Raw genomic sequence first — 13871 nt, 5'->3', positions numbered from 1 at the left:
TGAGTAAGAATGCTAAATGCTCATAGGAAAGGAAACCGTTCCTTCTAATTTGTCACCAGCACCAATTCCTGGACATTCAGTTCTGTTTCCCCTTAAGCCTCAGACAACCTCTTTTGCACACAGTATTCACCGTGGAATGATACTTGTTCTCACCGCACAGGATCATTATCTAACTTCTAAAAGCACAAGAGCAATCCCCTGGAAGGGTGACCTTCACCTTGGTGATATGAACACTGCTGCAGCAGAGCAGTTTATACTACATACTAACGCCAAGATGCTGCTTCTATAGTAGCTTTTATGGTTTCAAAAATCACTAGCCCACTTCCTTGTAGGTTCAGGGGGTGAAGTACAGGGGGTAACCATGTGATAAAGAGTGTTTTAATCTTTCTGTATGAGGAAATAACAGATGGATGGATGAAACAAAGCCAGGTGCCTGGGCCTGAAATGCAGGCAAAATCTCAACCTCCTAACAAATTAGGGAAGTGTGGAGGAGAGAAAAAAAGGACAGCTACAGCATACCAGAAGTCATGCCTTTGCTCTTACACTATAGTATGCAAGCCAGGCAGTCTGTCTTGGTTGCATTTTAAACAGATTTTCTTATCTCCTTTCTAGTAGTCTGTTTTGGGACTGATTAATGTGTTTCTTTCAATGTGGTCTTTCATTTTCTGACTAGTATTGAAGGGAATGATAAGTGACTTAGAAAAACACAAATGCACCTCAGTTTAGTTTAACAACTACCCCACAGTTGAGCAGTCAATGATGAACTACACCACAGTAATGTCAAGTGATCTTATTTCTTAGTAATTACATGCCTCAACCCTAAACACCAGGTTTGGGATCTCTTTGCCAGCCCACCTAACTGCATGAACACTTAGTGCAATTCACTCTCTTGTTTGTATTGCTCTACTGCTGAACAACCAAAGACAGTATACTAAAGTTCTCTATCTGTTGCTAATTCTCTGTAGCTTCAGCCTCTTTATGGATGTTTAATAAATAACATTCAGCAAAGCACAGTGCTTTGAGCTTCCATTTCAAGGCAAGTTAAACAATTTACACAAACACTAAACTTCTTTCAGACCCATTACCATGCCACAAGTGTTTTGAAATACAGGCTAGAACCACAACAAACACATTTCTCTAACCAGCTTACAGGATGAGACAAGAGTGCATGACTGAACATTTAGCCTGCAGACAGCTTTTCTGTGTTTGCTTCTGCAAAAGTTAATTCTAAACATCTCCATAAAAGCAAGCAAGCATTACTGCCATTTCACAGATGAGAAGTGCCTCTTAATTTGAGGGCTCAGATTACCTAGCAGAAGTATCCGATTTAATGCTTTTTCATGCACGAAAGGTTGCCTGCACACTTACACGTAAACAAGTTGGAAATCCTCTCTTACTGGCAGATGAAGTTATCTAGGATAAAGCCCAACAGAAACAAAACAACTACAAAGGAAGCAGTTCAGCTCTTAAAAGCAAAAGCAACATGAACGTGTATTTCCTTAAATTTTAAGACAGCTACATCTGCATTTTGATACATGGATCTCGCACGCTTTCATAAACCAACAGTTACTTAAAACTTCACTGTAACACAGTAATGTTGAAAAACACCCTTAACTTTTCCTACCAGAAAAACTTTTTCGCAATGGATAAATTAAGTCGAAGCATTGTAGCACCCTCTCGTGGTAGGCTGGAAAATCATCTTCTCCATAAGCAGCTATGTAATTGATCCTTCTACCTTCTTACTTTACATTCACACAGCCTCCTGTGTGCTGCCCAGGCTCCTCAGTTCATGTGGTAGTTCTGCCCAGCGTGGGTCTGTACTCATTCGTACTCACCTGCTCCCCGCTGACAATGCGGTGCATGTTTCAAAGCCTGCTTCCCTGCCTGAACATCATAACAAGGTGAGCTTTGTGCGGAGAGAAGAAGGCTAAAGAAAGGAGAAAGGCTGTTTAAGAGGTTCCTCGTAGTCAAGTGCTGTTCTTGTTCAGGAACAAAATACTTAATGGCAACGCCTCAAGCATATCAGCTGCACTGTAGTTCTGTCACAGCTGATGCACAACAGAAAACATGCTAAAATCAGCACCTGGGGATACCATGTCCCCATGGGTAAAGCAAGGGAACTGGCACAGCTCACCTGAATCTAAACAGCCTATGGATTACGTTGCCTTAAGGCACACCTGTTTCCACAGCCTAAAGCACAAGTGCGTATAATACCAGGGCTAAGTCCATCCACCTGTGGCTGAGCAGGTACCGAGAGGCTAGCTAAGCATTACCTAGAGCTAGGCTGCACCTCGCAGTAGTTACGTGCTTTGTCACCAACCCCTAAAATGAGAAAAACATTTAATTTAGCAGAAACAGTAACAAGGTGCAGACAATGACAAGAAAAAGTAATTGCACCTCTACTACCATGGCGCAAGCTTGTGTGTTGATGGAAAGACACATACCTAGAATAATATTCAAGTTTAGCTTAACCGTTTGACAAAAAAAGCGAATGGAAGCTCTACAGACTTATTCACATCAGAATAAGAAAGAATTAGAACTTCTTACAAGACTACAGACAAGATAAGCTTCGACAGACTTAAGCTCGTGGCCTATTTCAGCTTCTCAAAGCATATCTGGACTTCCAACTAGGTGCTAAAGTGCAGGAATTATCACACAACTAAATGACTCTAATATAGAGGGTAGTGCCCTCTTTAAACATTTTACCCCTAAAGAAGTTAAATATATTTTATTATGATGACCTATAAACACAGAAAATGAAAAAGTTTTCTGACGAAACACATCTAGTATTGTTATGACAAAAGCAAGACTTAAACCTGCTAGACTTCTGTTTCACAGTATAGCTATGGCACGCTACTCAAATCATCATTCGCGCATCTGCTGATTTTGCACATCAATCCTAAGCTATCTAATGCACCTCTGGAAGAAAAACTTACGAATTGTGGGCTAACTGTTCTTCTGTAGTACATATCAGATTACTCATAAAAAAATAGATCTCAGTTTCTTCTAACATGAAAAATCAGCTCCTTTCTCACAGCTATGTAGAAAACCTTAAAAGCCACAGTTTAAGATCCTGAAGAAAAAACCCTAAATACAATTTGGAATACTAGCACCACAGGACGCTATATACTAATTTCCTGTTTATCCTAAGGATCTTCTCTAGATAAAGCATCTCAACTTTCTCAGTTTACCTAGCTTTTTTAAAACAAAGCCATAAATCAAAATTAAGTAAAATGAACAAATATCATCCTGAATAACAAGCATACAATTTATGATTAATGAAAAAGTATTTTGCTGTGCTTCACTGGGTAACTAACTGGGCCAGAGCACAGGTTTAACACTGATATCAATTATAAAAGCACTGGTTCATCCCTCGCCAAGTTGTACAAATCTCCCTGCCTAAAAATGACAAAACCTACCAAAACCTCACTTCCTAGTCAGGAGAAAGCGCAAGAATTCTCTGGGACATGCAGAGAGCTGGCTCCCACTATTTATATACGTTACTGACACAAATTATAAAGCTCATAGTGGCTTACTTACTGCCAATCCAGTCAGTGAAAAAGCAGGTTTGAAAAGAAACCAGAACTGAGTGGTATCACCACAAAATGATCAAAGAAACAACCTTGGAGCATCTGTTCAAGGTCTTGCCTATACCACAGCCTTTATGCTTTGATCAAGGTGCCGCTCCAAGAGTAACTTTACTAAGACTTGACACTATTAATATCAACAACATTCTAAAAAGCACATGTAGGACATTTAGCAATTTAAAGTTCAAGTTTTAAGAACTTGCTATTTTAACTTTCTTACATTAACTCTGAGCCCAAGAGCTGTGAACGATTAGACTGAATTTTTTATTTGCCAGTTTATAGGTGAGAAGATGAAAAACAATCTATAGGAGAAAAGGAACCACAAATTGGCTCTTAGACAAAGGACACTGTTTCTCTTTCACTTGTACTGAAGTGAGCAGTGAACATAAAGAAAGCTTTACAATTAAAACCTGCGTTGTAAGAAAAAACTGCATTAAACACAAGCAGCAAGTAAGTCCATGCTTACGCAATCCAGCTCAGGCCAGTATAAGCTTGGACTCCGCTGCACCCAGTGACTTAATGGAGGAAGGAAGCCATGCCACTATTTCAAAAGATCTTCGAGGTTATTCAGATCTCAAAGAAGAATCCGTTTCACTCTTCCTAGATGAATAACTTGTATTAATTTTTTAAAAGTTTGCACGAACAGGCTTTTTTTATTGCTAAACAGTCACCATAGTTTCATTAATTGGCAAGTTCCGACATACTAGATTGCTGGACTGGAAGTAACACTTACAATTATTTCTTTTTAAATCACTTCAAGGCTAATTAAATATTTTTTCCAGTTTTATTCTATTATAAAGTAAATTTCAGAGCTACTACTGTATCTGTATCTTGCCTCTACTTCTGCTTTTTTTCTTCTGCTCTTTTCTAAGTAGCAACTCAAAATTGATATTCTCATCAGTTGCACAGCCTCCCACAGGTTTCTGAATAGCAGCAGTAAAACTGAACAGTCTTGCTAACTCTGTGACACTTCTGGTAGGTAAAATAAACCCTGACCAGCAAAGGCTTTGAAATAATCTTGAGAAACTGAGCTGACCCTGTAAGCTAAGGAAGGCTTCATTATATTAATTTACACTCCAGCTTGGGTTTGAAGGGTTATCTCCACAATACAGGGGCTACAAAATTAGAATGTACAAATTTTTTTGTGTTTCGCCTAGAAACCAGATCCGTGTTCTTTAAACACCTTTCAGACGCCTGATGTTTAGGGTAAATGTAGAAGGTAATACTAATCTACTTGGATATGACAACATTTAAACAAGCTTCTAGGCTGGGCCATGTTGGAGTGTACACAGATTTGCGATGAAGAAGTGTTTCTTCACTTTGCAATTCCTCTGTGTTCTGGTGTGTCTCCTGTAAAGGCACGCTACTCTACAATCAACTTTTCCAAAAACTATGCATCTAATTGAACACGGAATGTGAAAAAACAGCAACACTTTGTGACCTGTGCTACATACTACCACCATAATAGCCAATATTAATATAATTTCTTTCAACCAGAAGCAAGCTTGGCACCTGTTTCAAAATTGGCCATGGTGCTAAGCACATTTAGCCTGCAACAAAAGCGATTATTGGTATCTCGTGCCAACCCACTGTAAATCCCACATGTGAACTCTAAAGAGTGGATATACATATTCACTATTCCATTGTACTTGATTCTACCTCTGGTAAGAAGGGATGATGAGGAGGAGAACTTGTTGGTGGGTTTTTCTTTCCCATTGTTTTGGGAGGACTGTTTGTTTCAGTCCTGCAAATTAACATTTGGTTGTGCTCAAGGAGCTTGGAACTCCTCATCTTTTTGTGCCTTATACCAGTCATCAGCTCTGTCAGCCCTGAACTGGTCAGGCACTTGGACTAGATGATCGCTGCGGGTCCCTTCCAACTGAAATAGTCTATTCCATTCTATTCTATGTGGGGAAACTCCCCAACCGGTATGCTGCCCACTACAAGGACATCGGTCAGTAAACCACTTCTAACTTACCATAGATCGGTTTAGAAGGCCCACCTGTCTCATTTAACAATTATTAAACACGCCCATGATTGTATTTTGAGTGTTCAGCTTTGCAGACAATGTTTTAAAATACCATCTCCAGTGTATCAAAATGCACTGTCAGGGAGAAGGTGCAACATCAGCTTTTACCCTTTTCTCTTTTTCCAGTCTTCCCTTATTCCCATTAGTTCTTCTCCAGCATTATCTGTCTTTCTAGAGACACTCTCCTCCACAGTTGCTCATCTTACATATTCTAGTTGAGATGATGATAAATAGGAACAGCAGAGACATGCTCGATGCTTAGTTGTTGGGATTGTTATAGGAGAAAGGAAGGAGAAACAGACTGGGAGGTGCACAGGGTCACAAAACCAGAATGATCTCATTTTCCTATCCTCTAAGTTGAATCCTAATTTGACCCCAACAGCAGCAGGAGATGGTTCCTGTGTCTTTGCCATATATCACTTATAACAAGAAGCAGCTACTTCAGTTTCACTTTAGTATTAAATAACAACGAGCCAGGGAAGAGCACAAAATCCAAACCAGTAACATTGTCAAATTAAAGGATGAGGAGATACAGAACTGTCCTATAGAAAATTAGTTTTCCTTCATTGAAGAGCTACTTTTCTTACGCAACTGTACTCCCAATTCTCATATCACTATTGTCATAGAATACCTTAAAATCAACATAAGTGAAGCTCTAAGTTCACTAACACCTGTAATTGTTTTTAATGGACGTATCATAGTAAGATTAAGATTCTAAGGACAACATTTGGGAGGAAAGAGCAGGAGAAGAAGAAAGGAATTTCTTGAAAAATTTCAGTCTTAAAATAAATATGTTTAAATAGCCTTTAAAGAGCACTAGAAGACTGAAACAAAATCAATCCAATTCTTAGCAAAGTATTTCTGTGCATCTTTGTCTCACCCTCAAAAATGGCAAAGTCATTTTAAAAAAAGACATTTTTTTCAAATTTCTCTGCTGATTTAGCTGATACAGAAAGCCACCTATTAAAAAGTTAATGCAATCTTATTGGGAGACGTGCATGTCTTTATAGAAAGCCCACAAAGCACATGAAACTTCCTAAGCAGATATGGGTAATATAACTCAGCTTTGTTGTTGTGGTTTACAGTGTTACCAACAGGAAGCCTCAATGGTTTTGTAACAGTCACTTATTCTAGAGAGAATAATCTCTACGGATAATACCAAGACCAGCCTTTAAAATAAAGTATTTCATAACCACAAAACCAGATGAATGTGAGGGCTGATGCAGTAACCGTGAGAGAACCATTACTTCAGACCCAGCAAGTCAACTGTGTTACCCAACTCAACACAAGCTTTTGTTTCTTTCCTGCTGTGTTGAGGGAAAGAGAGATTGCTGGTGGTCCAAACAACTACGAGAAATATTCCTCTACTGGTAAATACTCTCCTCAATGCTGTTAAGAAGGAACCTGTTCGCCTACTTTGCATATTCACCTGCAAAGCCACTCAAGGGGCCATCTGCACTACAGCTACCAAGCTTCGTGTCACTCATAATTACACTGTTGAAAGAACGACTAAGCATTTGGCAGGCAGTGATTTAGGACATCAGATTCTGAAACAGTTATAATGTAGGTGAAGCTTTAGTCTGTGGCCATCTAGCCTTGGCTTTTTGAAATACAACCAGGTGAAAAGAAACTTGGCAAGTCACTGAACAAATCCTAACTGCATTACTTTCAGTTAACTATCATATGCATCCCTACTGGTGTAAGTACAAACTGCTGTTTCTTGTTTTACATTAGTTGGATTTTAACATTTCTTATGAGTGTGAACTAGTCAGCTGTCAGCAGTACTTAGAAGACAGTTTACAGACAATAAGTATACTGGAAACATTAAGTTGTCACAACTAAGAGAAATGGACTAGAATAAATCACACTAACGATCATCTAGCTTTATCTATAAAACAAAGGTCTAAAAAGTATTATTTGACTTCAGCAAGGACTGGCCTGCTTTAAGAACAAACGAACATGACATATGCTGACATAAGTGGGTCACAGAACAGGTCACTTCTCCTGAACACCGGTGAAAACATGATTTCAAGCCTACTGTCCCAGAATCCGTAATTACTACCAGCCGTAAAATATTCTTGAAGCCAACCCTGCTACAGCATCTCTAGGAGATAGTCCAACTATCTTCCAACTCTAATTATGTGAGCTGTCAGTCCTGCTAGATTAAAAAAGTTTAGGCTGCTTGTGACAATTTGCTTGTGTGTCCAATACCTTACACGTTCACTTTCCACCGGTTTGTTCACTTGGCCATGTCCCTATTTCCAAAAAAAATCCCACAAATGTTTTTTTTGCAAAACACTGCACTCACAAGCAACAGCAAGTTTGTGAAATATTGCTAGAACAACTTGTACCACACCATCTGCTATATGTGGAGAACTGAGAAATCGGAGATCTGTCTGGGCTTTGAAATTTGATTTTTGAGTTAGTTCTGGCTCACATCCTTTGAAGTAACTTCATTTCAGTCTTACCTTCTTCAGACTATGTGAAAAGTACACAGGAAATATACATATGCCAGGAATTACAACAGATCCGTAGTCTATTGTATCGTCCCTTCCACCGAGCTGATAAGAGTCCTTTTGTTTGCGAAATGCAGTACGCAAAAATCCCAACTTAAGACAAGGTATAAAAACAAGTATTGAATGCAACTGGATCTGCAGGAATAATTTAGATATCACGTAGAATGATGCAACAGAGAACACGCCTATAATTTCATGTTCTGCAGGAGATGTTCCTCTAGACACTTAGCTGAACTATCCTTTATTCCCCAAATAATTAGTTAAGAGTTATTTATACATTATGGTCCCAGAAGATTTCTGATTTACAGTACAAAGACTCAGGCACTGAATACAGTGATTATATTCCATCTGCACAGGGCATTTACTGACAGGAAAGTCTGCAGGCAAGTAGCTCTGGCCCGAGCTTGCTGCATTTCACTGGGATGAAAAATAAAGAACATTTTAGGCGGCCCACAAAGTGCAGTTGTTAAACTGACCCTATTTTCTCTCTTTCTTTCCATTTTCCTGCATCCAGCCCTTCAGTTTCACTCAATTTCAAAGGGATAGTGTATTTATGCTTCTTCCTATTTTAGAATGTTTTTATCATGTGGCATAGCACTCTGACTGCCTTAGGGGAGCTTTAATGATAATTTTATTTTTAAAAGTATAGGCTTATCTTGCCTGACCTTGATGCACATAGTAAAAGGTTGCTAAACTCCTCCTCTAGAAAACAAAACAGGGAACAAATGTCCTGCGCCTGCTGGATCAAAAGCTCAAGTGTGGCAGAGCCTTCCGCTACCCCAAAATATATTACCAAGGCAACTGTAGCAGTATTGCAAACAGGTATTGCAAAGTCTTCCCAGCCAGGATTTAAATAATCTGATTTTCCTGCAGTATGTTTTCTACAACACTCAGCAAGTCTTTTCAGAGATGAAAAGCATGCTAACACCATTCCAAAGAGTATCTTGGTACGGTAGGCAGTTATCACTGCTCTTCAGGAAGAATATTAGAGCATGTCACTGTTCAAAGGTCATACGAGGAGCCGGCTACAGCCCATGCAACTTGGAAGTTGCTGGTTGTCATCAGTTGTACCCCTTCCCTCACGGAAACTACCGAAAGCATAAGTAGACAACCTATTTCCCTGCTCTCTCGCCCATTCCTTCTCTGAAAGGGAAGGTCATCCTGTAATGGCCCCAAGTAGTTCTTTTCTGGTTGTGCCGAACTGTAAGAATTTGATCCTAACTAGTGTTCCCTACAGCTTCTCCTTCTTGAGTAGTTGTCCCGGTGGTACTTGTTAATTCTGATGCAGCATACACGGGAACACTGATGTTTGAATGATCTTTCTCACTACACTCTTCCTTTCTAGTATGTTACTAGCAACCACCATGCTTGATGATCCATTGCTTGCTTTTGTAAGCCACAGATTATGTGCTAGGAATGCTCGAAAGGGGCGCTTTGAAGGGCTAACTGCAAAAGGTGCAAAATCCATTACTGTCTTTTGCATCTTGGAGAACTCTGCTCCATGGCTAACAAATCACACCAGTATATCAGCTTGCTTAGGACTTCTCTGCTCAACTTCATAGCAGTGCCCACAGAACTCAGTATAATGGTGAGCTGAAACCCCCCAAGAGTCTAGGTGACTGTTCTCATGATAGGATAGCGGGGTGCTACAATACAGATTTCCTTGTAAGAACAAGGAAAGAATGCAAAACATCTCTTTGCTTCTTCCAAAAATTTGTCCTGAAGTATGTAGTGCCTGTATACCTGCTTTAGTGCTTCTCCTACACAACTGTAACACAGAAAACACACTTGGGACAAACTGGTTCAGCTCAATCTCTCAATTTTTCAAGGGCAACTACACTTCCAAGTTAGTTGCGTAGAACTGCTCACCGCAGGTTTTCAGTAGCCTAGCATAACAGATCTTACACATTTTTGATTTGACACAAGCTGTTCTTCAAAATCCTGAAACAAAAACAGGTCTGAGGCTGAAAACATTGTTTACTTCCATCCTTTCTGTAAACAATCCGGAAGCACCAGCCCCCTCAAAATGAACTTTGGCAAGAGTAGTTAATAGGATTCACGTCACTCCCGGCACAGTATAGCATGAAATCTGCCAACATGAACTGAGACAGGGATTTATACCTGTAAGAGTCTAGCAGAGTCAACAGGTTGTCGTCCTCGCATCAATGACTGTATCAAGGAAAGCCAAGGAAGGTAGATAATCCAGGCTCATCCTTTGACTGGCTGGCTTAGTCACTGGTCCAAGAGTGCTAACCCACAACCCTGCGCTTTCTCCACCACTTTTCATACACTGTGAATACATGTCCTAGAGACAGGATGGACGGTCAGGTTCAGAAAGAAATGACTAGAAAAGAGCAATCTGGATCACATAGTATCAACAGCATCGCAGCAAAAGCAGTGTAGCACTTAAAGAAAACTAGCAGAAAGCCAGCTTAAGTAAAACAGGAGAACAAGGTCAGTAAGTGAAAAATAAGAACAGAAGTTGAGAGGAAAACCACCCCTCCCTCAGACAAGGGGAGTCAGGATCACAAGAAAACAACCTCTCTGAGAAAGAAAGGATTCAGGAACATGACAAAAATCTTTGGTTATTGCACAGGACAAGTATTTAAATAGGTACCCAACTTTGGCTAGCATTTGGTATAGATTATTAATAGCGAGTTGTTCGCTCATTTCTAGTACAATGTGCACGGAATCAGGGAACAATTTAACACAGCTGAGGCATTCACCAAGACAGGACAGGAGTTTGAAGCCTGCCCTGAAACTCTCAAAAACTGGATTGCCAAAAAAACCCACCCCTTTCACGTAATCTAACAGAACAAAAAGCTGTATCTTACTTTCAATAGATACATCTTCCTTTACAGTCTGCAAAGAAAATAAGAGAAGCAACAAAAACCTAAGTAAAATTATATCCATCATCTTACCACTGAAGCAGATAACCGAAGCCATACAAATAGTAGCGAAATTATTTTAAAAGATACAGTCGTCATCACAGAGAAATGTTCTTTTTACATGCCACTGAACAGTTTTATTCAGAGCATGTTGGCTTTCCAGGCTCATTCTTCTTTCTAGTTCAATGGAAGACAGAGCAGAAGGGCTGGCAGAGCACATAATTTGTCGTCTTGGTGTGCATGCGTGCTTAAGAAAGCTTCTCCTCTCCATTTCCCTGCCACTACATCTAAATAATTCTCCTTACCTTCTACCTTTAAAATGTAGTAGGGAGGAGCTAGAAGGATTTGTGTAGGATGCTGAATTAAATTACTACTAAAACATGCAGCAATAAATTAAAAGATGCACTTGAGTCAGTCTCAACTGTGTTATTCTAAAGTAACTACACATCCTCACAATGCTGTACCGCACTTCTCACAAACGTCCTTTCTGTCCTTGCCTTGTAAAAGCAAGAACCAAGTAGTCATTTTGGTACCAAGACACGAAAAGACCGAGAGTTTGTCATTAGCAGACATGGTGTTGCCAGCTAAGTCACACTAAGCAGTCTTCAGCATACAGAAAGAAGCAGGGTATGTGCATAACTTCTGAGATCTGCTCCTAACATTGTGAACTTAGTCTTTTATAGTAATGTTTTTGCCAAAGTGCCTTTTAAAGTACAAAAATACAAAGATGACTGAGTAAAACGTGAAGTTGATGACACTATGGTTGAAAGATACAGTAAAATAGTAACCGTTAGGTTTAATTGTAGTAATAGCGGGTCAGGCATTTCGGCAAGCATGGAGTTTTGTTTTGGTTTTAAAGTTGATACTGCTCCCTGAACTCAAAAGCTTTGATAACACCGCGATTTTAAGAACCAGATTTAGCGCCGTGCTCTTGTTTTCATAGATACTTACGTGTCAGCAGTCACAGCAGATGATATTTACATTTAGACTGTTGGTTGCATGTTCCTTAATCTTTTTGCCTACGCTCATTCTATTGAGCAAAAGAAAATACGTATTGTCAGAAGCAACCCTGCTCTATACACTGACACCTCTCTCCACCTCAAGCCAAACCAGCCAAGCTCTCCATAACAGATTCAGTTGTTTAGGATTAGAGGCGCATCCATGCATCTGTTCTCAACGTGCTTGTCAAGGCTGACAGGTTTCAGTTGATCATACCTTTCAAAACCTATGCTTTTTATTAAGATGTTGCCAAACAGACAGAATAATAATTAAAAAAAAAAAAGGACAAAACACAGTCACGAAGGGGAACTTGGAAGTTGTGGGGTCCTCCTAGGAGAGATTACAGAAACTATTTGTGTTGCATTAAACATTTCCGGTATCAGTGTGCAGCAGTAAGAATAGAAGTGGACAGGCAAAAACTTCCAACCGAGAATCGGATGGCAGCTATAATACCCCAGCCTAAACAAAATCGTTTGCTCTGTCAGGAGCTATACAGCGACAGAGACCCACACATGTAGAAGGGCAAGTTATAAGCGCCTCAGTAAGCTGGAATTTCTGACAAGGCACATGTAACCCTTACCCTGGTAAACAAACCCGGAGCTAGGAACCGCCGCAGTGACAGCTTCCCAGCACCGCAAGTTCTGGCTGCCGGAGGTGCCACCTGGCTCCTGCCGCGGATGGCGGCCCCGTCCCCACGCCGGGGGCAGCTCACCCGGCCCCGCGCTCGCCGCCAGGCTGCGGGCTGGGCCGAGCCCCGCTCCCCCCCCACCCCCGCAGCTCTCCCCTCCCCCCGTCACACCAACAACAACAAAGAGGGAGGGCAGGGAGGGGAGGACGGCCGCCCCCGGCCCGCCGGCGACGGGCGCCCCCTCGGCCCGGCCCCTCCCGCCCGGCGGCGCGGCCCCGGCCCGGCCCCTCACCGTGCTGGGTGAAGATATTGAAGCCTCCCTCCGCCGTGCGCCCGGCCGCCTCCCGCCGACGGCCCGACGGCCTGGCCGCGCTGCTGCCCCGCAGCCCCCGCGGCGGCTGCTGCTGCTGAGGCGGCGGCTGGTGCTGGAGCCCGGCGCCCGGCTCCCCGACGCGGCCCACCTGCTGCCCCATCGCCGCGCTGCCGGCCGCGGCCCGCGCTCACATGCCGCCGCTCCCCGGCCCGGCAGGCGGCCTCCCGCTCCTCCCACCGGCGCGGCCCGGCGGCTCCCGCCCGCCTCGCCGCCCCCGCCGGCCCCCGCGGCGCTCCGGCCTGGGACTCACGGACTCGCCCCCTCAGCCCCCGCCGCCATCTTAAACCACAGAGCGTCGGGCGAGCGGGGACAGAGCGGCTCCCGCAGCCACCTCCGGTCCTCCGAGGGAGGCCGCCCACCCCGCCCCCGGCACGGACTGTCCCGCAGCGCGGCGGCGGGGCCGGGCTGGCGGGGGCTGAGGCGCAAGGCCCCAGTTCGCTTGCCGGATCGCGCCCTCGGGGGGGGCCGCCCAGTCTCGGCCACTGTTGAGGCCAGGCGCGGGCCACCCGAGGGCAGGCCGCGGACCCAGGGCCGGACCGCTCCTGGCGAGGCCAGGCGCCGGCCCCGGAGCGTGCCTTCCCCCTGGGCTGGGGCCGGCCGGCCGGCCCGCGGGCCCGGGGGACGCGGGGTGCGAGGCTGGGGCCGGGCCGGTCACCTGAAGGCCCAGGGGGCGCGGCAGTGCCCGGCAGTGGGGGCCCTGCCCTGGGCCCTGCGCCTTGCCCCTGCTGTGGGTCAGCAGGCCCCGGGCCCGCTCTCCTGGCCTGGAGCATGGGGGGAGAGGAGAGCACATGGGCATGTTGGTGGCCAGGCATGGCTGGCAGCAGTGGCCTGTCATCGTGTGGCTGCATGTA

General features: G+C 43.4%; 1 protein-coding gene across 1 annotated transcript in view; it reads right to left on the bottom strand.

Moving 5' to 3' along the window:
* The window catches only part of ABL2 (ABL proto-oncogene 2, non-receptor tyrosine kinase), a 49956-nt gene extending 36531 nt beyond the window's left edge, over positions 1–13425 (bottom strand). Inside the window, exon 1 of the mRNA XM_056355922.1 lies at positions 12940–13425. Within this exon, the coding sequence (XP_056211897.1) occupies positions 12940–13120 (181 nt within the window). The 5' untranslated portion in view covers positions 13121–13425. The remainder of the gene's footprint in view (positions 1–12939) is intronic.
* Positions 13426–13871: the final 446 nt, after the last annotated feature.

Source organism: Falco biarmicus, chromosome 11 (genome assembly GCF_023638135.1).
Source record: "Falco biarmicus isolate bFalBia1 chromosome 11, bFalBia1.pri, whole genome shotgun sequence".
In the NCBI taxonomy this organism is placed as follows: domain Eukaryota; kingdom Metazoa; phylum Chordata; class Aves; order Falconiformes; family Falconidae; genus Falco; species Falco biarmicus.
Note: the sequence above shows the minus strand (reverse complement) of the source record. Positions and strands in the feature narration are given on the sequence as shown.